The 25241-nt window shown below is 44.6% G+C and overlaps 1 protein-coding gene and 1 pseudogene across 2 annotated transcripts in view; one reads left to right on the top strand and one right to left on the bottom strand.

Moving 5' to 3' along the window:
• ABCC3 (ATP binding cassette subfamily C member 3) overlaps nt 1-25241 on the top strand; it is a 708094-nt gene that overhangs the window by 659595 nt on the left and 23258 nt on the right. For both annotated transcript variants that reach the window (XM_078654774.1, XM_078654775.1), the window contains exon 28: nt 22353-22511. In XM_078654774.1, the coding sequence (XP_078510900.1) occupies nt 22353-22511 (159 nt within the window). The remainder of the gene's footprint in view (nt 1-22352; nt 22512-25241) is intronic.
• Nucleotides 15397-15497, bottom strand: LOC144771214 (U6 spliceosomal RNA; annotated as a pseudogene).

Here is a 25241-nt window from a genome sequence, read left to right on the forward strand (position 1 = left end):
GGGGTGGGGCTGAGGCTGCATTTCGACCCGTGACCCAATGTGGGGGTAACTGGCTGGCATCTGTGACCGTAGTTTGTGTTTCCTCCCGACCCCTCCCGTTGTCCGTATTCCCTTTGTGCCTGCCCCCTCCTGCCGTAGCTTGTGTGTCCTTCTTCCCTCTCGTTTTTGTGTCCTTCTGCCCTCTGTCTGCCTAGTTTTTTGTGCCAATCTGCCCTCAGTTATAATTGTTTCCACTCGTTTTTGTGTCCTTCTTCCCTCTGTGTGCCTGGTGTTTTGTGCCATTCTGCCCTCCGTTATAATCATCCACCCCTCGTTTTTGTGTCCTTCTGCCCTCTGTCTGCCTCGTGTTTTCAGTCAATCTGCCCTCCGTTATAATCATCCCCCCTCGTTTTTGTGTCCTCCTTCCCTCTGTCTGCCTGGTGTTTTTTGCCGTTCTGCCCTCTGTTACAATCATCCCCCCTCGTTTTTGTGTCCTTCTGCCCTCTGTCTGCCTCGTGATTTGTGCCGTTCTGCCCTCCGTTAGAATCATCCCCCCCTCATTTTTGTGTCCTCCTTCCCTCTGTCTGCCTGGTGTTTTGTGCCGTTCTGCCCTCCGTTAGAATCACCCCCCCCCTCGTTTTTGTGTCCTTCTTCCCTCTGTCTGCCTGGTGTTTTGTGCCGTTCTGCCCTCTGTTACAATCATCCCCCCCTCGTTTTTGTGTCCTTCTGCCCTCTGTCTGCCTTGTGATTTGTGCCATTCTGCCCTCCGTTAGAATCACCCCCCCCCTCGTTTTTGTGTCCTTCTTCTCTGTCTGCCTGGTTTTTTGTGCCAATCTGCCCTCAGTTATAATTGTTTCCCCTCGTTTTTGTGTCCTTCTGCCCTCTGTCTGCCTGGTGTTTTGTGCCGTTCTGCCCTCCGTTAGAATCATCCCCCCCCCCTCGTTTTTGTGTCCTTCTTCCCTCTGTCTGCCTGGTGTTTTGTGCCGTTCTGCCCTCTGTTACAATCATCCCCCCCTCGTTTTTGTGTCCTTCTGCCCTCTGTCTGCCTTGTGATTTGTGCCGTTCTGCCCTCCGTTAGAATCACCCACCCCTCGTTTTTGTGTCCTTCTTCTCTGTCTGCCTGGTTTTTTGTGCCAATCTGCCCTCAGTTATAATTGTTTCCCCTCGTTTTTGTGTCCTTCTGCCCTCTGTCTGCCTGGTGTTTTGTGCCGTTCCTCCACCTGAACTGAGCCCTTTAAAATAAGGCCATGCTCCAAAAAGTACCGTAGCCACCTGCCCTGAACCATAAAAAAGTGCCCCCTACCTCCGTGAAGTACTCTGACTCTGCTCCCTACCCTCCCTTGGCGCCTAAAACTGTCCCCTGCCATGCACCCTACAAAGCATCGACTTAGTAAACTGTCCCTTCTCTGTGTGCTTCGAGGCCGTAAAATGTAAGCCTAGGCACAAATGGATGGTTGGATTTGTGGGGTAAAGTTTTATTTAATGTGATTTTATGTAGCGCGAACTTTACCCAAAGGTGTCAGAGCGCTTTACATAAGAACCAGTTGCCAAACCTAAAGACTTTGATTTACATGCGTTAAGTAAAAGATACAAACAGGAAAACAATTGAAATGTACTAGATGTAGTCACACAAAGAAGAGACTGTTGTTTCTCGTTATATTTCTATATACATATGGAAGGGATATGAATAGATGTACTGCAAGAGTCACATAGGAATGTTAGAGTAGAAAGGTCTACTGCATATACTAGTGAATACAGTCATCTCTTTATACAGAAAAAATGAGTTATATTTAGAGGGGTCGGAGTGGGACGCAGTGGGTGGATGGATGCATGATGGATGGATGTATGCATGATGCATGGATGTATGGGTGGATGCATGGATGGGTTGTTGGTTGAATGGGTTGGTGGATTGCATAAATTGTTGAGGGATTGACTGTATATATGCATCTATCCATCCACCCATTCATGCATCTATCCATACACCCATCCATACACCCATCCATGCATGCACCCATCCATGCATCCACCAACTCATCCATGCAAGCATTACAACAAGAGCCCGCAGCTCTCCTTCGTCTCTCCTCGCCCCTCCCTTCCCTGAGCTGCAGCTCTCCTTTGTCTCTCCTCGCCCCCCCCCTCCTTTCCTGAGCCCGCAGCTCTCCTTCGTCTCTCCTCGCCCCCCCTTCCCTGGGCCCTGCCCTGCTATTGTAAATGACAATGCCATTTATTTATGTTTAAAAAAACATAAATAAAAATAATGTCAAGAACAATGCCAATAGCTCTAACTTTAACAAAGGCAAAACCATTGCATTGTAAATGCTTGTTTAAGGCTTTGTGATCATTTACTGTTTTCCTTTGGCAGTGACAACTACTTTTTTTTCATTATTAAAATAGGATGGTGTTTGGAGTGCTTTCATTTTAGGTTTAGTGTTTGGGATGATATGCTTGGGGCTTGTGGTGCTATGTTTGTTTAAGAAGAGTACATTTTATGTAGGGGGGTTACCCTAGGTATTGCTTAAACTGTGTTGGTTAAACGTGATGACTCTTCTGTTCTTTATTTATTTATTTATTCTCTTTCTTTTCTCTCTCTTTTCTTCCTTTTTTCTAATCATATTTTTCCTTCTTGGGAACTTATTTATCATAGTGTTTATGAAGTAAATTGTGAGGTACTTTGTACGTTGTTAAACTTGTTTTTGTGTATTATAAAAAATACAATAAAGAAATGTTAAAAAAAAAAAGAATAAATAAAAGCCACCCAATGTAATCTAATGGGGCTACCAGCTTTCCAATAGGAAAAATCAACTCTGGAAATATTTCAGTATAAGGGCACGTAAAACACCGTTTATACATGGTCTGTCATTTAGAACCATGCACCTAGGGTAGACTTTAGGGGTGACTCATAGGTAATGAACAGGGCAATGTGGGCCTGTCAAAGGGGTTAATCTGACAGGTTGAATTCGACAGTGCTTCAGCTGCCATGTTTTCATTAGCGACTGCAGTGGTGTATACATAAGTGCACCAGCTTCCACTGGTGACACTTTCACCCTGAGTATATTTACGGCGGACTTACAGGTAAGTTAAGCTTCCCAATTAGGATTTCCAATTGGGAATTCTTTTTACTGGTGGCACAAATAGTTTTGCAGTCCACTAAAGGCACTTTAACTTACAGGTGCTAGGCACTTTGAATACCTTTTACTAAATGTAAGTTAGTCTTGCCCATCAGGGATTAGCCATTAGCCAATTTGGACCCACTGGTGCACACTTTTAAGGGTCAGAGCACGTACACTGGGCACTGGACATCAGCATCCCAGTGTGCAGAGTCATTTCACCAGGCATCAAAAAGTGGAAGAGAGCCTGAAAAAGCCCCATCCTCCCACAGGTAACAGCACTCATCTGATACTTATTATGTGATAGCAATCTTTAAAGATGGTACGGTCGCCTTGTGGACACTTAGCAGATTACTCTTATTTGTGTCAGTTTGCACTAGCAATGTATGGGCTCCCCCTCTCATTCTGAATAGAGAGAGATCACAGCCTATACCTGACTTGTTGTGTGCTGATTTAGATACCATATATAGATTTCCCGAATCATGCACTTATATAGGTACAATTCACATTGCCCTTATTTAGGCATAGAAATCCAGCCTTTATTTAGGCATTGCTCATGCTACCCAAATACAGGCACGGTCAACTACATCCGTTCATCTTCGTCACAACGGGTTCTTGGAAAACCATGACTCTTAAGCCTTTAGGACTTCCCCTTGTTTGGATATTGATTTCTCCAAGAACTCATTTATTATGCATGAACATCTATTCCTTAGGGCAGTGGTTCCCAAACTTTTTTGACCTGTGGCTCCCCTGACCTAATCGGCAGTTGGCCGTGGCTCCCTACCATTTTTTTACCGGTGGGTGGGTGTGGCTCCTGTTATCTTCCTTATAGTATTTGGGACGCAATGAAGGTATTATATTGGTTGGAATGCTTGAATTATTAATCTCATCCACTGGCAATCACTTTGGCTGCATCCCAATCCATTGTTTTTTTTCCCCAACAGAGTGCCTGGTCCCAAACCCTTATTTATGCCAGCTGCTGCTTTCAGTACCTTTTGGTACTGAGACCCGCTCTGAGAAAATGGAACATTGAGTTTGGTCTGTCGTAATCAGTATCCCCAGCCTTATTTTTACACTAAAAAGGTCTGTCCTTCCATCTGTGTGCCATCTATATCCAAACATATTCAACCATTTGCACACCTATCCACCATATATCCTTCCGTCCATCATTTCACTCATCCATCCCTCCATCCACCCTTTCACTCATCCATCCATTATTCATCTACCCACCCTTTCACCCCATATATCTGTACAATCATCCATGCATCCACTCTTCCACCCAGCCATCCATTCACTTACTCATCCATCCACCCATTCACTTACTCATCCATTCACCCAGTCATTTATCCTTCCACCCATTCACCCTTTCAGTCATTCATCCTCCCTTTCTCTCTCCATCCCCCTTTCACTTATCCATCCATCTACCCACCCATTTACTCATCCATTCATGAATCCATCCATTGATCCTATTACTCATCCATTCTTTCACTCATCCAACCATCCGTTCACTCATCCAGCCATCCGTTCTCTCATCCATCCACCCTTTCACTTCACTCATCTATCCATCCTGTTGTCCATCTACCCCCTTTCACTAACTCATCAATCCTTACATCCACCCTTTCACTCATCCATCCATTCACCATTTCACCTATCAATTCATTCATCCACCCATTCGCTTGCCCATCATCTACCCTTTCATTCATCCACCCATCCATCCTTTCACACACCCATCCACCAATTCACTCGCCCATCAGCTGCCCTTTCACTCATCCATCCATCCTATCACACACCCATCCACACTTTTACCCATCCATCTACCCTTCCACCCATACATCTACCCTTCCACCCATACATCCATCTATTTACCTTTTCTCTCATCCATACTTCCATTCACTCATCCATCCATCCTTTCTTTCATTATCTATCCATTCCTCCTTTCATTCGTGCATTCATCCTTTCAGTAATCCATCCAGCCATTCAGACATTCCTTCACTTATTTACTCACCCACCTTTTCACATTATGAGCTGAGCCTTTGTTTGCAGAGTTGCAGGCAGAAGAGTCCCATCAAGAATGAACTACAGCAAGGGGTGGGCTGGTGGAGAGTTCACCATGCCCTTGCACATAGGCAGACTGAAAACGTAGAAGTCATGCATGATGCACAATGCCAGGATGTGAGGTTACTGTAACATGGTGTTGTTTCCAGGGCTTTAAGCGGTGTAAAAAAACTGGGGGGTCTCTTCAAAGGGGGTGTTTGACGTAATTAAGAGCGCAGCTTAAAACACCTAGGCTAAAAATCTGCGCTTAGCATAGTGTTCCGCCTCACTGGTATTATGTTGTTTCTGTCATTGCATCCAGATATATAATACAGCAAGTATCATTACACCTCAACAAGCCAGGACTATTGGCTTTGTCAATGGTTGCAAGTTCCTTAAAAAAAAAAGGAGCAACCATGGCTTTGTTGAATACAATATTGAAAATACTTCAGTTCTAAAAAGACAGGACAGTGAGAGAACGATAACCCGTTCTTTTTAACTTGTTTTACAGGCTTCTTTGAATGAAGTGTTTTTTAACGTTGCAGCGTGGGCGTTTTACTTTTTATCGTACAGAATGCCCTTCTGTACACTGAGGCAGGAGGAGGCCGCCACATGGTGTCACACCCCCAGACTGCCCCATTGCCATTCAGTAAGTGGCAATCAGCGGCATACTGAATGACAATGGGCGGGAGGGGCTGCTCTTGTGCTCCTGGAGGAGTGCGAGGCGCCTCCAGCAGCAGGGGTGAGGCCTCTCACAGGGGAGCAGCGCTGCTCCCTGTGATGGCCAAAATTACAGATAAAAGGCCCGTGGAATTTACGGACGGTTGGTCACCCTAGTGTGCGCGGCGCCCCTTGCACCTCATTACGGCGCACCGGGGCGCCGCGGCACACAGTTTGGGAACCACAGCCTTAGGGGTTCATTTATGACGTTCTTATGCCCGACTTGTATGTCAATACTGCCATTCCTAAACACCTTAAAGGTATAAATATACCTTCACTTGCCATGGCAAACCACGGTGCAGTTCGGCTACCTACTTGCACGGCGCGGCTTGCCACAGCAAGTTCGGAAGGAAGTCAAGTCCCCAACTGACGCACTGACCAGGCGCTGTCATCCTCCTCACAGAGAATCCAGCTCCAGTGTTTCTGACTCCCCTTTTTGGGGAGTGTTAGAGATCGAGTCCCAGAAAGAGATACCAACCTCTCTCATTCTAAGGTTTGGAGCAGACGAGAACCTAGAGAAACTTTTGGCAACTTTTGGCAAAACTAAACTAGACTATATCTAAACAGCACCTACTTCTCCCTTCGTACTACACTTAGGTACACTGGGATTGGATTATTTTAGAAGCACCAGTTGAGTATTTTAGCCTGTGTTATTTATGTATGTATTTTTATATGTCATAGCTACAGACCATGCTATTGCAGTATTATTTTATATTACTGCTAACGCTGTACGTATTATACTTCGCATTCTGTCTTACGATTGTAGCAGTTCATATGTCTTGCACGAGAAATAAGACTGTTCCATAAACCCTTTTATTGAAACGCCCATCTCTCTATTTCTGTGCAACTCTGTAGAAATGAAGCATGCACGATTGACTAAGTGAAACTGTTTATTGGTTCCACAATTCTGAGATTGTTCTGACTCTAAGGGAAACAAAGTTGTCATGTTTATGCGGGTGTCAGAAACTAATCCCTTCTTGTTTATTCGAGAAGTTTCTAGTGACCTCTGAGTTAGCTGGCACACACAAGTAATTAAGTTTAATATACTCGTGAGAGACATACTGATCTCAGTCCTATGTCAAAACTATTGTATATATCATTCCAATGCACAGAGCCTATCAGGGATATAGGAACTACACTACAATAACCCACTGTGGCAAAGTGGGTATATGTTTTTCATCAGTGTAGTGAAATCATTGGATTGTTCATGACTGCTCATTTTCATGTATTATTATACATACACATATATATAGATTTTCAATAAAATGTATTATATCTGAAATATATTACTTCATAGACAATGGAGACAGAATTTTAGGCTGGATCCTAATTTCATATATTCTCCCTATGCCACAGAAGAAGAAATAGGGTTTACAGAGAGTAGCAGCATGAGGGACAGGCAGTGGCAGCAAGATACTTCCATGTGCTGCTATTCTCATTTTCTATAGAACTTCGCTCCCTCAAGAGGTGACAGACCTGGAACAAATCCCAGACTGTTAGCTATGCTAATATACAAATTGTAGAGTGGAGCATCAGTGACAAAGCCTAGCGAAAGATGAAACATTAGAAGGCTTCAGTTTGAAAGTTTTAGTTCAGTAGAAGCTGTTGTGTTAGAGTTCAACAAAGTTTAAAGTTAAATTATTAGATAAATCAAATGAAACATGCATAGAAAATTTCTTAAAACATTTTTATACCACCAATATAAAAATTAATCAATACTAAAAAGAAATATAAATGTTACTAAGATAATAGGAAAATTGCAGCCACTTCTCCAAAATAGAAAGGTCGTCTTACTGATTTCCTATAGAGCCAGCAAGTTACTGTGCTACTAAATAGATACTCTGATTGACAGGTGGTCTACCAAGGCTAGTGATTAACTAACTGTGCTAACTTGTGCTGAAGGAAGCAATGGGTTAGTAAGCGATAGTGGGGCTTAGAATAAGGCAAAATTGTGAGGATATGCTGAACATGTGAGGAACAAAGGTGAACAAAATAAATAAATGTGACGTTTATAAATAAAAGAAGTTTAAATTAGGAGAGAGATTTTTTCACCATTTATCCTTATGATCTTTTGGACCGAACATCATGTCACTGCTAAGTTACACAAGAGATTGACAATTGGCCTGGTGAACACTAATTCCACTAAGATGCGCTCTTCTCTCTATCATTTCTTCAAACGGAAAAGGATTTTTCAGCTTTGAAAGGAGTTATGGGGCATATTATCAAGGACCGGTGTTAAAATTATCGCCGTTTTAATAAAACGGCGATAATGGGCTTGATAATATGCCCTTGTTAATTCCCATAGAAGCACATGTTCTGGTGTTAACATGGGCTTCTATCAGAATTAACAAGGGCGTATTATCAAGCCCATTATTGCTGTTTTATCTGCAGTTTTCTGTCGATAAAACAGCGATAATTTTAACACCGGTCCTTGATAATATGCCCCTATATTCTAGCCATAACTGGATGACGTGTTCTAGGTCATTCTTTGCTGCTGGGAAACAAAAATACTCATCCTGCTTTGATCATTCTGTTTAAAGTACTGCACATTGTTATCAGTGGTCTCTGTGAAAAACCTGCATTCCTGTAGAATTAACAGTGTTTTCAATTATGCTACATATTTAAGGCAGTAACAACCACTCTTCTCCAAAGGAAATACTTAAATCTCTCTAATTCACAAGTGTTTTGCATGAACGTTTCTGGTCAGAATAGCTTTATACTTCTGGAAATTGATGGAGCCACGTCAGAGAGAGACAGGAACTATAAAATTGAAATCCTAAAAAAGCAAATCACGTTCTGATGACCTTATGTTCAGCAAATTGAATGGCACATGTGAAAAGTACTTCAGAAAGGAAATCTGATTAGAGATACTAGATGAACCTCAATCTCAAATTCCAGGGTCAGTGTTCCTCTGATTTAATAATGCTTCATTCCAGCTTATATACCCTGTCAGCACATTGGTGAACATCTTTAAAAAAACAATTAATAATGAAGCCCTCTAGTCTTTCAACCAACTTATATTCTGAGTACCATTAGTTTTGTTTAAAAACAATAACTGGCAAATTAAAATCAGATAAGTGCTTTTTAGTGGGAAAGGCAATAAAACACAAGCTATTTTATGTTATGTTAGGTATTTTTTTGTAGCGCTCAGCTGCCTCAGTGAAGAGGCATCCCGGCACTGGTTGCAGTGTCAGTAGAGAAGCTAGGGACTAAACCAAGGGGAACAGGTAGGTTTTGGTGGCCTTATGAAAGGACAACAGCCAATCCAGGTGCCGAATCTGGGTAGGGAGAGAATTCCACAGTTTCGCGGCTAGATCCTGGAAAGACCGGCCCCCAGCATGGAGGCGCTTCACCCGAAGGACTGTAGCCAGATATTGCTCAGCAGAGCGTAACTGGCGGGTGGGTACATAGGGCACCAGCAGATTGGACACACTCTCAGGGGATGAAAGTTTAAGTATTTTGAAAGTTAGGCATACGGTTTTGAATTCAATCCTTTTAGACATGGTTAACCTGTGTAAATGGCGAATAGCACCCGTCACAGAGTAAGTTCTAGGGAGCCTCAAAAGGACTTGCGCAGCTGCATTCTGGACTCGTTGCAAACGTATCACTTCTGCCTTGTTAACACCTAACAGGAGTGAGTTAGCATACTCCAGTCAGGACAAAATAGCAGCCTGGTCTATCAACTGGCGGGTAGATATATAAAAAAAAGCAGCATGGGCCTAAGTCCTCGGAGGCCAAAGCAGGTGCCTACAACCTTCTTAGTATGCTCTTGAAACCCAAGAGTGGAAACAACCCACACCCCAAGATTTTTTACCACCATCTTAGGGGAGGGGGCGTTGCCAAAGGTCGCAGGCCACCATTGCGCACTCCAGAGCCCCTTATCTCTCCCCACCAACAGCACCTCTGACTTATTGGTGTTGAGCTGAAGGCAGTTGGTGGTTATCCACCGTACAACCGCCGCTAGGCCACTCTGAAATTTGGAGGCGCCCTGCGTAGGATCATCGGAGAGGGCCACCACCAACTGCATATCGTCGGCATATGAGATCATGGTCAAGCCATGGTCCCTCGCCACCGCAGCTAGGGGTTGAACGTACAGGTTGAAAGGTACGGGGCTCAAGGCTGAGCCCTGGGGTACCCCCGCCTGATGGATTGAGCACAGGAGAGAAAGGGGGGGCAGTTACTTGGAATGTTCTGTCAGATAGAAAAGATCGATACCAGTCTAAGGCGATTCCTACCACCCCAGCCTCCTCTAGGTAATGTAAGAGGATCCGGTGAGACTACTAGACTTGATCTCATTAGAGAAGTAAGCCGCTCTTGCCGAATGTATGGCCTTGTGATAACACTTGATCGCATCCTGGTAGGACTTCTTAGCCCCAAGGTCATAGTCCCTTCTCCAGACCTGTTCCAGTTTTTTACAAGTACTGCGCAAGACGGCCAGAGAATCGTTGAACCATGGATTAGAATTCGAGCAGAGGCATTTGGACCATTTAGCTGGAATGAGAGTGTCTAGGGCATTTAGGATCCAGTTGCAGAGTGATTTTTACACCAAATCCGGATCGATAGCTGGAATAGGGGGACAGAGTGGCAGGATGGCATGCAAGTACTCCAGTTTAAGTTTATGCCAGCGTCATCTAAAGGAGGCTTTAGGATCAACTCTAGGCACTGGCTCTGACAATGGGAAGGAGATGGAGACCATAAAATGGTCAGACCAACACACCGAGCTAGTTGTCTTGACCAAAAGAGAGGGAATGTTAGAAAAGACAGGGTCAAGCAAGTGTACGGCAATGTGGGTAGGGCCCACCACAAGCTGGCTTAATTGGAAAGCGGCGAAATCAGAAAGCAAGCTGCTGATTTCAGGATCAGAGGGACGGTCGAAGTGTAGATTTAATTCACCAATGATACTAAAGTTGGTGGGCGTCAGCGCCTGGGAACCAGCGGCCTCAATGATAGCAGATTTAAAATCCAAGGCCGGCCCTGGGGGGGCCGTTGACTAACAGACCTGCCATAGTGGAGTGAGCGCTAAAAGAAATTACAAAACGAGCGCATTCGCACCCAACCACATCCTCCTTGACAAATGTACAGTGGTAGCAGGACTTGAAGATGACAGCTATGCCCCCACCTCTAGTCTCCCTGTTTACAGTCAAGATTCTGAAGCCCGGGGGGGGGGGGGCGCTAAGCCCGGTTCATCCACCATGGCATCAGTCAACCAGGACTCTGTTAGGAAGAACACATCGGGTGATTCGTCCTCTATTAAGTCATAAATCTCCATGTAATGCTTAGCCAAAGAGTGGACATTGAGGTATAGGATTTTCATAGAGGACCTGGGTAGAGATAAAGGACAACAGGGTGGCAGCACGGGATGGGAATCATACCCGCAATTAAGACAGCAGAAAGGCCCCTGCACAACATCCACCAAGGGCTGTCTGCATGGGCTTACCCACCGGCCAATGGACATCAGATCTTCTCTGGTGTATAATGGCACACCTGACTTAAAACGGCCAGCATTTCTAGCGTCTGGCGTCATCTAGGCGTGGATGGGTGCGTCTTTGGTTCGCCCGCTGCACTCCCGCGCCATGGCCAGCCTAAGTAGTGTGTCGGAGAACAAAGGAGGTGGAAGACTAGACCGCCTCCCCTAACAAGATGGCGGCAGTGAAACGGCAACAGGAAGTGGCTTCATGCCGGCTGGGGCTATGCAGTACTTCCTTCACAAAAAACAGCCCGCTAATGGCTGTGGTGGACCGGGGAGGTGCACAACCAAGCAACACACCGTCTCCTCAATCTAAATGCAACTAAGTAGGTGCATCAAGTACTGTTAATTTTAAAAAGGAGCAGCCAAAATAATTTTTTTAAAGTACATTCAAGGTGAATACATAAAGCAAGCAGCACACGAAGCATAAGTTTAGACATCCGCATCTACCGACAACTGCTAGCTCATCAAGCCGAGACAAAAGGGAAAAAAACATAAGCTCGTTTTAGTCAGAAAAGCAAAAATAACTGCAAGCATCATACAGGAACCGAGGCAAACAAAAACAAGCATTTGATCTCGCATTTGTGAAAGTTAGTGGTATTGACATTGTAAATGACAATGGGCACATGCATCTCGGTAGGTAATTGCGATTCCATAATTGCGATCATTAAGGAATCGCAATTGCCTACGCATGTAGGTTTTGCTAAAATATTAGCGATTCCTACAAATTCCTTATTTGTGAATAGCAAATTGTGATTCACAATTAAGGAATAGCTTCCCATTCATTCCTATGGGCCTATAGGCCCATAGGAATGAATGGTAATTGAATGTGCAATTTGCGAGTACCAAATAGGTACTTGCAAATTGCCCATGCAATTTCAAGGGTGCAAGGAGGCCAATAGGCCACCCTGCTGCACCCCCCAAAATTGGTGCGTGTGCGCCACTTCCCATTCATTTTTATGGGCCTATAAGTCCATAGGAATTAATGGTAATTGAATGCTCAATTTGCGAGTACCAAATAGGTACTTGCAAATTGCCCATGCAATTTCAAGGATGCAAGGGGGCCAATAGGCCACCCTGATGCACCCCCCGAAATTGACATGAGTGCACATGTGGTGCACACACATGCCCTGAGTGCATGTGTGAGCGACACATGGCACTTTGAAAATGCACTTTTGTGCATTGTTAGACGTGGCGCCTTAGCGTGGGTCTCCCTTCCATTTTTGCTGTTGCGTTATGTGTTTTTGCTGGTGGTTGATGCTTTGGGCACTGTGCCACTGCTGTCCAGTGCCACAGTGCAAGTGCTCCCTATTGTAAATTGATGTATGGATTAGTGATTCCATGATTGGCTGGTTTGGTTTACCTGTCAGACTCTAGTACCGTGCACCAGGAGTGCCCAGGGCTTGTAATCTAAATGCTGCTAGTGGGCCTGCACCACTGGTTGTGCCACCCACAGAAGCAGCCTGTAAAAGTGTGTCTAAGGCCTGCATTGCAGAGTCTGTGTGCAGTCTGGGACTGCCATGCTGACTGAGCAAGTACACCCACTTGCCAGTCCCTAAACCTTCCCTTTTCTTCATATCAGGCACCCCTATAGTAGGCCTAAGGGCAGGGTGCATTGTAAGTATAAGGTAGGACATGCCCTGGTGTGTGTGGCATGTCCTAATAGTGAATTACAGCCATTTTCGTTTTTCAATATTGCAAGGCTATCTGTTCTCCATAGGCCAGAATGGGTAGTTAGATTATTCAAGTCAAGACAAAAACATCTTTATTCGATTCATGGAATCATAAAAGAACAATAAAAACATGACTTTTGTTTCATAAAACATGGATAATACATTAATCCTCTGGTAAGTTAAAATACAATACATGGGTTTTCTATTGTTTGCATTTGATGCTAGTATGTAAGAATTCAATAAAGTGCAAAGTGCATTTTCTTCAAAGTCTTCCTACAGCACACAATTCAAATAGTAAAGTGCTTTAGTGCTATCAATACAATTAAAACTTCAGCCGTTTTCTTCACTCTCATAAAATTAATAGCCAATAAAAATCGACTGACACCAAATACAATTAGCTTCGAGTTATCAGTTTTTAGGATACGCAACATATCAGTGAATTTCCTAACGCCCAGATTCCTGCCCAATGGTTTTATCCATTTTCTTCTAGCATTAATATAAGCAGGGCAGAAAAATAAGACGTGTGTTGTGTCCTCCTTTTTTCGTAGGTGGCACAATGTGCACTTACAATCTTTCTCCCCATTCTGTAACGATCCCCACTTGGATGTAAAAGCCTTTATTTGAAGAATACCATACCTGAATTTCAGATATAATATCTTCGCAAATTGGGGTTCAATTTCATCTAGGAATGATTCAAAACGGAGTTATCTTAAATATCAAAAATTGAGTTGTAAGTGAACCAGATCCACAGTTTAAAGTGACTTTGTGCTTAATAAAATTCCAGTAGATACTTTTAATTTCCCTTTTTGATTCTGCATTCAACATATTAGGATGTTCCAAGAACTCTAAAAGCCATTTACGAATGTTGGCCAACCAGGGAAAAGTGACATGGGTATCTAGTACAAGTAATTCACCCAATGCCTGCCTATAAATATGAAGTTCATCAGTAGTCCATATCCTAATCCAGTATGACAACGTTATCCAAACTGCCCTGTGCTCAACTCGTTTTATCCCCAGATCATACATAAAAGGGATCACTGGTGTATTTAGGGGGAGGGGAATCATCCTTCTTAAAACCTTGTTTTCCCCCACAGTTAGGGTAGAAAGTAGTATCCCCCCCCCCACACGGCTCTGAGCCATACAGGGCGGCAGTTTGAGCCCTGGATTTATACACTTCCAGTGCTGGTGTAATAGCCTTTGTCCCGGTTGCATGGAGTTTTTTTAAAATAGGTGCTGAGTTTTGCAATAAAATGGTTCTGGATTTTTTTTATATGCGGATACCATGAAAGTTTTGAATCAATAGTTACCCCTAAATAAACCAAGCTGGGGACACGCTCTAGAGTTTCACTGTTTAACATTATGTTGTTCTTAAAGATTTTATGGGGCCTAATAGACATATATTTAGTTTTCACTGGATTTATTTCCAAGCCTTTTGATTTACAATATTCAAGCTTGTTCAGCAGATTTTGCAATCCCCTAGATGTTTGTGACTTGTGACAACAAAATAGTATCATCTGCAAATGTCAATGCGCAGATATGGTTCCCACCTAACTTTGGGGAGTCATGATTTGACTTTTGTAGGAACTCGACCATGTCATTAACATACAGGAGGAACAGAGGTGGCGCCAGGACGCACCCCTGGCACACTCCGCTCCTGACTGGTATTTCCTCTGTGAGCTCCCCCCCTTTACCCCAGCGTTCTTTTGTGAAATTGTCTTCATGGAGTCTGATGAGCTGGACCAGGATATCTTTTGGTACCCCTTGTTGCATCAGGTTTATCCATAACAGATCTCTAGGGATTGAGTCAAATGCGGCCTTTAAATCAATAAAGGCCACATACAAATGACCGGATCTTAGCCTTGTATATTTCCAGGCAATAGTTAGAAGCCTAAACACTTGATCTATAGTGCTAGTTCTCTTTCTAAAACCCGCCTGGCACGGGGAGAGTACTTCATTTTCAGACATCCATTCATTTAACGTATCTAGTATCTGTTTGGAGTAAACCTTTTGCATGATATCTATTAGGCTAATTGGCCTGTAATTAGCGGGATCGTACCTACTGCCCTTCTTGTATATCGGGATGATCTCCGCGCCCTTCCAAGATGCAGGGATTGGCTGCCCTCTGCTAATTGCTTTACATGACAGGTTGATATAAGGGGCCCACACTTCAGGGGCGTATTTAATAAGGTGTCCAGGAATATTGTCTGGGCCAGGGGCTTTAGATGGTTTAATTGCAGCTATTGCCAGCTCAGTGTATTCTATACTAAAGCTTAGAGGTTCAATCTCGCTTGACATCATTAGATCTTCAATGATACCTATATGGTCTCTAGCTGGTGTCCCTGGCCATGCATATAGTTGGGCAAAGTGTCTATGCCATGTATTTGGATCTTAATTGTAATCCTGGGCCGGCTTACTTAAAAATATGGAACGCTTCACGAATTTGCGTGTCATCCTTGGGCGGGGGCCATGCTGTGTCTCTGTATCGTTCCAATTATAGTATATGTGCTGCCAAAGCGTTAGATTATTACTTCTTATAATCCTAACTGACTCAGGGAACATGGTAGAAATTCGAGTTTAGTATGCCTGAACTCAGAATGATAAAATACATCTTTTAGTGAAGTTGGTTTTAACATTCTGTGTTTGAAAATACCACTTTTAGAAAGTAGGTATTTTATTGTCTAACTATCCAAGTCTGCCTCTGCTAGGTTGTTTATTCCTTGTCTGGAGTTTGAGTGACAGGGTTGGGGGTTTCCAAGACACAGGGTGAGTCAGCCCAATGGTGAATAGAGAGATCATCATCTAGATGGAGGGAGGAGTTGCACCTGGGACCCGAAGAGGGCTGTGCCTTCCCTCCACAATGCTGGTTCCACCTCCTGTGGGGCATCTGATGGTTCTGCCCTGCACTGTGAAAGGAGAGAAGGAGTCATGTCAACAGAGTGCTCCAGGGCTATGCCTTCCCTCCACAATGCTGGCTCCACCTCCTGTGGGGCATCTGATGGTTCTGCCCTGCACTGTGAAAGGAGAGAAGGAGTCATGTGAACGGAGTTCTCCAGGACTGACCAGAACTGGTTTAGCCTAGGCAAAGGCCTCTCTGCCTTCAGAGAACAAAGAGAAAAGTAGTATAAAAGAGGGGACCCAAAACTCAGATCACTTATGGACAAAAACAAGAAACCTTTGCTGAGGAGAGGAACCTGGAGAAACTGAGGAGAGACTATCCCTAAGCTGAAGTGCTGCTTGAGGGATTGGCCTGCAGTGGTTGCCTGACTGCCAAAGAAAGGAGTAAGGACTTTGTGTGCTTTATTCAACTTGTAAGGATCTCCAAGGGCTTGAGAGAAGAGCTTGCCTCCTGCTGAAGTGTCAGGGACAACAGACTTCAACCCCCAGTTTCCCAAGAGTACTTTGGAAGTGTCTGCTGCTGTTTTGGGCCTTCTGAGGGACGACTGCTTGTCGCAAGGAGATGGACGTGTGACTCAAGAGGAAGAAGCGCGTCGCTGCCGTTGCATCCTGGAGATGACGCTGCTGTAGCTGTCGCATTGCACCGCATCTCGCGAAGCGTCCCGCAACACCAAAGAAGCGTGCCGCAGCCGCTGCCATCACATCACAAAGATGAGGCCGCTGTAGCTGTCGCATTGCACCGCATCAATAGAAATATCTCGTAACCTCAAAGAAGCATGTCGCCGTTGCAGCTGCTGCCGTTGCATCACCGAGATGACGCCGCTGTAGCTGTTGCATTGCACCACATCACGAGAAGAGCCCCGCATCCACGGAGAAGCGTGCCGACGTCGGAGCCGCTGTCGTTGCATCACGGAACACGAGTGTCGCCTCTGCAACTGTCTCATCGAGCGGAAGCGTCTCTCATCATCGGAGAAGAGTGTCGCCGCCAAAGCCGCTGTTGTCGCATCACAGAACAAGGGTGTCGCCGCTGCAGCTGACACATTGAGCCGAGACCTCTTGCAACATCAGAGGAGCATGTCGCATCACGAAGGAAGCACCATCTTTATTTCTTTGCACCAGATCTTTGCCACATCTCCATCTCTGCAACCCTTTTGTTGTAGAAGCGTGACGCATCGTAAGGTACATTGACTCAAAGTGTGACATTTTAAGATCTAAAGAGTACTAAGCTAAACCTACCATTTTAAGTACAGTATTGTGGATTTTTGTTGTTTGTGGTCTTGTATTAAATTTATATAAAGAAACTTATTTTTAATATAAAACTTGTGTGGTGTTTATCTGTAGTGTTGTCACTTGATTACTGTATGTGTTCACAAATGCTTTATACATTGCCTCTGAGATAAGCCTGTCTGCTCGCGTCAAGCTACCTGGGGGGTGAGCAGGGGTTATTTTAAGAGTGTACCCCCTTACCCTGACTAGAGTTAAGGGTCCCTATTTGTCACAAGTACCTACCTATGCCAACTAGAGACCCCCAAAACTAACATGCGTTTTCAAAGTTTTTGCAAATTACCATCAATTTGCAGTTGAGGAAAGGCTTGTTGCAGTCCAAATAGGGAATCGCAATTTGCGATTCACTAAATGCATTCGCAATTTGTACCTATTTTGCGAATTTGCATTTGGGTTGATGTATCCCAAATGCCAAAATACCAGTCGCAAAGGGGCCAAATATGCAAATCGGCACGTTTGCGACCGATATTTTGGTTGATGCATGTGCCCCAATGTCTTTTAGCCTCTTCAATGCATTCGAGTTATGGTGGGCGTATGTGTCGGATGGCCGGGGCGTCCGAACTGCGAACACGTCAAATTCGAAACGCTGCGGAAATTGCGCCTCGTCGTAGAGGTTAGCTACCTAAGAAGTGAAAGAGGAAAGAAATGGAAACAAAAAGGAGGAAAATGAAATGGAAATCAAACAAATCTGAGGAAAGGAGACAAATGAGGTGAGAAGAATACATTGGGAAAAATGGAAACGGCACATTAAAGATAGAATGATCAAAAAAGAGACGTACAGAAGGCAAAAATGTCCAAAAAATCATGAATTAAAGAAAGCAGGAAATAGAGATAAAGACATGCAAAAAGGAGAAGAAATAACAAATGAAAGCAGAGTGAAAGAGAAAAAAGCAAGATGGATGAAATGGAACAAAAATGCATGGATTGCCAATCCATGTTTCTGATGTCTATAAAATCCCACCTCACAGATCAACAAAACATTTTATTTCTTAAGCTTGTGCAAGCTGTATGGAAAGCAGCCAATGCACAAAATCAGCATAATTGAAAATCGATTGAAAGGCTTATAATGTATCCAGTTACCCCTCCTTTTGATCATTCGCTGCAGGACACTGCACTGAGTGTAGCGAGTCAGTGTACACTGAAAGAGACAGAATACATACAGCAGAAAATAACACTGTCTGCTAAGTCACTGCACTGTGCAAGAGAATAATCCCATGCTTCAGTGCACAGCACTGCCAGTGGTGAGCTATTACATAGGGCCAAAGACGTACTGTATGCTGCAATGAAAAACAGTGTGTGGGTTTAATAACTTTATGGTGCAAGCGACAGACTACACGGGGCAGTGCACAGCTAGGTGTAGAGAGTCACTGTACATTGCTGGAGACAGTGCTGCACCAGTGTATGGTGAAAGAGGAAGACCATGTGCTTCAGTACATAGCATTGTGTGAGTTGATTCTCCGCTCACTTCGGGAAAAACCCACATACTGCACTGCACAGCATTGTGTGGTGATGCAATGTACACTGCCAGATCCAGGCTGCCCACTACAGGGCTCACCAATCTGAACAGTCAGTACTTTACATTGCACTTGGTCCACTCTACACCTCTGTCAGGCAGTTAATCATATGTAAAACGTTAAAATATTAACTTTATGAGTGTTAACTAATGCTGCAGAGGAATTGCCATCTAGTATCTCTAAACAATATACATTGACGTGGGTTTAGGTAGTACTGTTTAAATAAAAAACTGGTAACTATTCTGGTAAATTGCTGTAGAGCACTTAAAAATGTTATGGAGGCCTGCATTGAGATTTAAGGGGGAATTGAGCAATGGAAACTCGTGAACTTTGACAAAGGAAGGGGAGCAAGAGAAGGGATGGCAGGATGTAGTTTTCTTGATGGGTGTGACCACTCTAAAGTTGTTTTGTTATTTTTGCTTGTTCATAAATCTTAATTAAAAAAAATAGATACCTAAACACAAAAAGTGCCAGCTTTACTTGGGGGCAAAGTGTGAATTCTGAGAAAGTCCATTTAGAACTCCGTGGATACGTCCTCGTACACCCGGTAACAGTTTTCGACTGTCCTGATAAACAATTATTCACCATCAATGCCATAAAGAAGGCAATTTTATTGATGTAATCATTGATGTGGTTCAGTTTGTTTTGATCCATCTTAAACTCATGCCTGCCTATAGCATCCATGCCTGCCTACGGCATGGTGGATAATCAGATTCTGCCTACGACATGGTGGATAATCAGATTCTGCCTATGGCATGGTGGATAATGAGATTCTGCATATGGCATGGTGGATAATCAGATTTTTCAAAGTTAACTGAGGACTCTGTGAGAGTGTCAGACATAGCTGTGGGCTAATTGGGCTTCTTCCTAATGAACCAGAGTCAGCAAATAGAAACCTAGCCAGAAACCAGTCATATATTGGCTACCCCAGGGATCATCACTATAGTCTCTTAGCTAGTAGAGAACTGTTTTGTCATATAGCCAGTAGAAGTTGGAGGTGTAAGGCTAGTTGTTTTAAATGCGTTTGTGATTTTAGATTTTATAGCTCTGATTATGAGTTGTTGGGTATTTAAAACATCTGATAATTATCATATGTATTAAATACCTCAACCTTCATAGAAGTTTGGTAAGTCAAAACGTTGAAATTTAATGGGGGGAAAGCTTACTGTATTTATCTTATCATGCGGTTTTTGGTGCGTTAAATACCAAAATCCACATGTTATTCCTCACCAACTTATAACTGTGGTATCGTTATTTAACAACTTTGGTAAGTAACACATACACTCGTAATCAGGGCTGAGGTATACAATTTAAGTAGGAGATTGGACCAGACTGAAGCAACTTAAATGTGTTTGTGCATGGTAGAGGGGATGTTTGAGGGAAACTGGTAACTCGGGGTCATATGTATGTACATTAGATTCTCTAGAAGTGATCACAGTATTTTGTGAACAAACCTATTTACTAATAGGTCGGTTAATAAATATACTGGAATTAGAGAGAGTCGCAATTTGACCTGCCTCATGAATATTAATGAGGTAGTTCACAAATTGCAACCCAATTCACCACTTTTATGAGGAATAGTGGCCTGCTGGGTGTTCATTTGATAACTTAAAGAAAATATCCATGCCGCCTTTACCAAAGTAGGTAGTGTAGTCCTTCTTTTGTTGTAGCAGATGGTCTGGGAATAGGTAGCCCTTCTTCTGTTTCAATGGACGAGACGGAGAGTGTTGAGTGGAGAGGGTGAGCAATTAAGAGGCAGACGTCAGGGAGAGCACGGTAAATCAAATATCTCAATGCACAAATAAGCAAGACTTTAACTTTGAGGCAAGCAATGGTGCGCACTGGAATACACTACAGCACAAAGCCCCTTCTGTACCGCCATAGTGGTTATGAGGTACATCACAGCATGGAGAGATGAGGTGCATCACAGCATGGAGAGAGTGATCAACATAGCTCCCTGTTTAATGCTCATGAAAGTCAAGGTCACCTCGAGCAAGGCAGCCGCTAGGTCATGGCAGTTCTTAGCATTGGAGTGCTTGTGAACACACAGCACAAGAAGTCGCTAGCAGGATACCTTGAGCATGCCCACCTCGCGGAACCAGCAGGTGTAACGATAGGAGTGCTGGTGACCGCACAGCATGAGAAGTTGCAAGCAGGGCCATAGATGTAAAGACACAAACGGCTCAACAGTGCTCGCACGTGCCTTGTCGTTGGATGTAATGCTAATTCATTGTGCTTTGCACGTACAGTTTTGTATCCCATCAATGTCACTAAAAAGAAGGTAATACCTTCAAGAAAAAATCCACGCAGATTGAAAGTGATAAAGAAAGAACGGAAGAAGCTCCAGCCACAGCCTCTGAAAAGTCTCCTCGATAACTGTCTTCCACAGTCCTAGGTTCAACAATAAATATTTCACAGCAGATGCATATGTCACGGAGTCCACTGAAACACAGTACACTGTAATTACAAAACCTAAATAAATAAATACACAGTACCACACTAGGGTTTTCAATAAAGCAATCTTTTTATGTTGTATAAATGCAGCCAGTTTTCCTTTACTTTTTTTTATTTTGTAACTAGGCAGTGGTCCATTAAACCACTGCGTACTCCTTCCTTAACATGTTTTTGTCGCGGTTCAGCCCATCTGCCGCGGTGCATTCTGCAGGTTGCTGCACAAATATGAACAAATACGGAGTTCTGCTGATATTTTTTGTCACTACTATTTTTAAATTACATAGCTCTAGTCTTCTGCTAGGTGCCCATTATTTATACTGATAACTGCCTCTCTATCAATATGCTGTAGTCAAGAAGGAGAGTGCTGTAGGCAACGCCCAAGTAACAGATTTATATGGTAAACCTATTTAAAACAGGCCCTGTTTGTCGTATTATTGAATTTCTGAAACTCACCTTTGGAGGAATCTCCTTTTGCGTTAGTCATGATATTTAGTGAACGGTATGTCTTGGGCTTTATTGCGAGTGGTTTGTTGTTTTCTGACCCATGAGCAAACCCCGGTTTTCACAGGGGTCGAAATTAGGATGTTTGGTTCAATTTAACGCATCACATAGTTAATCGGATGCATTAAATACCTCAACCATTGTTAAATTTTAGCATCAAATCTGGCGAACTTTAACAGTGGAAAACATGAAGGATTTAACGTATCATGTGGACTTAGTTGATTAAACACGAAATTCAGCATGGTTTTCCCCAGAAAATCCTAATAGGTGCTAGTTATTGCATTCAATAAATAACATACACCATGGTATTGTTATTTATTAGGTGTGATAAGTAGCACCTACACTCTTAATTAGGGTCTTGACCTACTAAAACTATGGACCTTATTTAGGTTATAGAAGACGATACTCCGTCCATCAGTGTGATGGAGGACATTACCTCCACCACCACTCGGACAAGCTACTCCAACGAGTTTTCAGAGGAGGCTTTCTGTTGACAGACCCTAAAGGGATGGAAAGCCTATGGTCTCCCCATCACTAGATGAGGTAGGTGAGCCTAGAGTGCCCTATTATCCAAACCATAAATCAAGCCCTATATTGTTATATTGTGAATGTTTGAGGTAATAAAATGCAATAGCATTGTATTTCTGTAATGTTAGGAGCAGTAGCTTTCCAATCCTCAATGCAGTATTACTTTTACACCTGATTTTATATTTTTGATTTTTAGGTTGGAATAGTTGGAAGAACTGGAGCTGGAAAATCGTCAATGACACTTTGCCTGTTTCGAATCCTGGAGGCTGCAGAAGGCTCCATTTACATAGATGGTGTAAACATTTCACAGATTGGTCTTCATGACTTGAGGAAAAAGCTAACCATTATTCCACAGGTACAATTATTGCATTTACTTCAATATACTTGGGTAAAAATGCCACTTGTATAGAATTCACAAAATTCAGTGATGCAAGATCAAGAAATAAGGACACATCATCATTATTCTTACTATGGTTGAGAACAAAAGATTCCAGCATCTACAATCAAATAACGTTTGGCCACAGTAGAACAAGTTGAGCAACAAATACATTTTCTTTAAATAATACATGATAAATATGTTTGATATTAAGTAATATTTTCGAATATTTAGTGACTTATGTTCCTCTACTTAATTGCTTCGTTAAAACCTTTCATCTAAAAAGTTAATTTTTTGTTGACTCAACTGGAATAATACATTAATTGGACCAACCATCTTTTTTCGTATTTGACATTTAGGGCCCTATTACGAGTACGGCAGTTTTGAAACTGCCATACTGTTTTTGGCGGTTGTTGGTGGTCCGACCGCCGCCTCCTCATCAGTCTGACCACTTGATTAGGAGGTGTGCGGTCAGACTACCGCATGACTGCCACCACTGACAGGACCGTAGCTCCTGTGGCAGTGTGAAGAGTAGTGATCAAGGAAGACAGTGCAGGCATCGGCACCGCCGTGGCTATTACGACCTCCCTTTCCTCCGAGCTTTCCATGGCAGGGACACCACCACGCTCTATCTCAATGAGCCGAAGCATGCTGCCCCCATGGCACTGCCACTGCTGCAACTCCGCTTCCATTGCTGGCTGGCGGTCCACCTGCACCTCTCAGAATTGGGCACTTAATTTTGAGATTCCCGGCAGCAGTGCTGTGTCCTAAGTTTTTAAAGTAGGATTCCAGAAGATGTGTAAAAAGTGAATCCTCATACTTAGCCCAACTTACCGCCGCCACTGCCGAGAGTCTGCCACAGGTACCAGCTGCCACCGCCAAGAGTCACGAAGTCAACAAACACCGCGCCGCCGCTCCGGGGACCACAACACCCGGCAGGCCACGCGGCGGCGCGCAGGAGGTGACGACGAACGCGGGGAGAACGCGCCAGGAGGCGCTACAAATTCCCCGACACCCCGGCAGAGCGGGGGAGCCTAACTTACCGCCGCCACTGCCGAGAGTCTGCCACAGGTACCAGCTGCCAAGAGTCACGAAGTCAACAAACACCGCGCCGCCGCTCCGGGGACCACAACAGCCGGCAGGCCACGCGGCGGCGCGCAGGAGGTGAGGACGAACGCGGGGAGAACGCGCCAGGAGGCGCTACAAATTCCCCGACACCCCGGCAGAGCGGGGGAGCCTAACTTACCGCCGCCACTGCCGAGAGTCTGCCACAGGTACCAGCCGCCACCGCCAAGAGTCACGAAGTCAACAAACACCGCGCCGCCGCTCCGGGGACCACAACACCCGGCAGGCCACGCGGCGGCGCGCAGGAGGTGACGACGAACGCGGGGAGAACGCGCCAGGAGGCGCTACAAATTCCCCGACACCCCGGCAGAGCGGGGGAGCCCAACTTACCGCCGCCACTGCCGAGAGTCTGCCACAGGTACCAGCCGCCACCGCCAAGAGTCACGAAGTCAACAAACACCGCGCCGCCGCTCCGGGGACCACAACACCCGGCAGGCCACGCGGTGGCGCGCAGGAGGTGACGACGAACGCGGGGAGAACGCGCCAGGAGGCGCTACAAATTCCCCGACACCCCGGCAGAGCGGGGGAGCCCAACTTACCGCCGCCACTGCCGAGAGTCTGCCACAGGTACCAGCCGCCACCGCCAAGAGTCACGAAGTCAACAAACACCGCGCCGCTGCTCCGGGGACCACAACACCCGGCAGGCCACGCGGCGGCACGCAGGAGGTGACGACGAACGCGGGGAGAACGCGCCAGGAGGCGCTACAAATTCCCCGACACCCCCGCCTCGCGGGACGCCCGGGGCGAAGCCCGGGCAAAGGGCGGGCCCTCTACGGCCCTCATCGGCAGGAAGAGACAGGGATAGGGCTCCGACCCCTGGCTCAAAAGCCCAAGTAAGTTTCCTTCTCTTTATTGGAAGTACTAGTGACTGTGAAATCTCCTAGTGCCTCATATTGCACGGATCTACATAGTCGCTACTTGATATATCTGCCCACCATCATGTCTAAATCCAAAACGAGTGTCTTACTCAACACCATAGACAATTATATGGTACAGAAAGTGACCCAAATTAATAATGACAGGAGATCATCTTTGGGCCTGAGCCTTTCTCCAGATTTGCTCATCGATAATACACCTTTACCTACGCCTGCTCTTGACATTAGTAATGAAGTGTTTCAGTTCCCGGATACTAACCCTTCGCAGCAGCTTTTAGTAACTATTGCTGATCCTGCACCCGGGAGCACACCAGAGGAAGAACTAACACTCCTAGAAGTGGAGGCCCCTACACTGGTACCTGCCCCAAGAGTAGTGAAGGCAGGGGGGAAGAGTTTACCTAAACGGGGTGGCCTTCGCTCAGGGAAAAAATGTCATGATTTACCCCCACTGGACAATAACGGTGACGACACAGGGGGAACTACTGAAGGAAAGGTATATTTGGATGAAGACCAATTCAAGAAGCTGTTAAACGCCCTGGATAATAAGATTAAATCCGCAACTAAGCCGCTCTTAAGTAAAATAGATCAGTTAACGGAAGAGGTGAATAGGCCGGGGGGTCTCCTACAAAAATCACTAAAAGAAAAAGTGTATATCCCAATGCCGAAAACACTCTTAGTTGAAACAAAAAATACCCAAACAGCCCCAGCT

Source organism: Lissotriton helveticus, chromosome 7 (genome assembly GCF_964261635.1).
Source record: "Lissotriton helveticus chromosome 7, aLisHel1.1, whole genome shotgun sequence".
Taxonomy (NCBI): domain Eukaryota; kingdom Metazoa; phylum Chordata; class Amphibia; order Caudata; family Salamandridae; genus Lissotriton; species Lissotriton helveticus.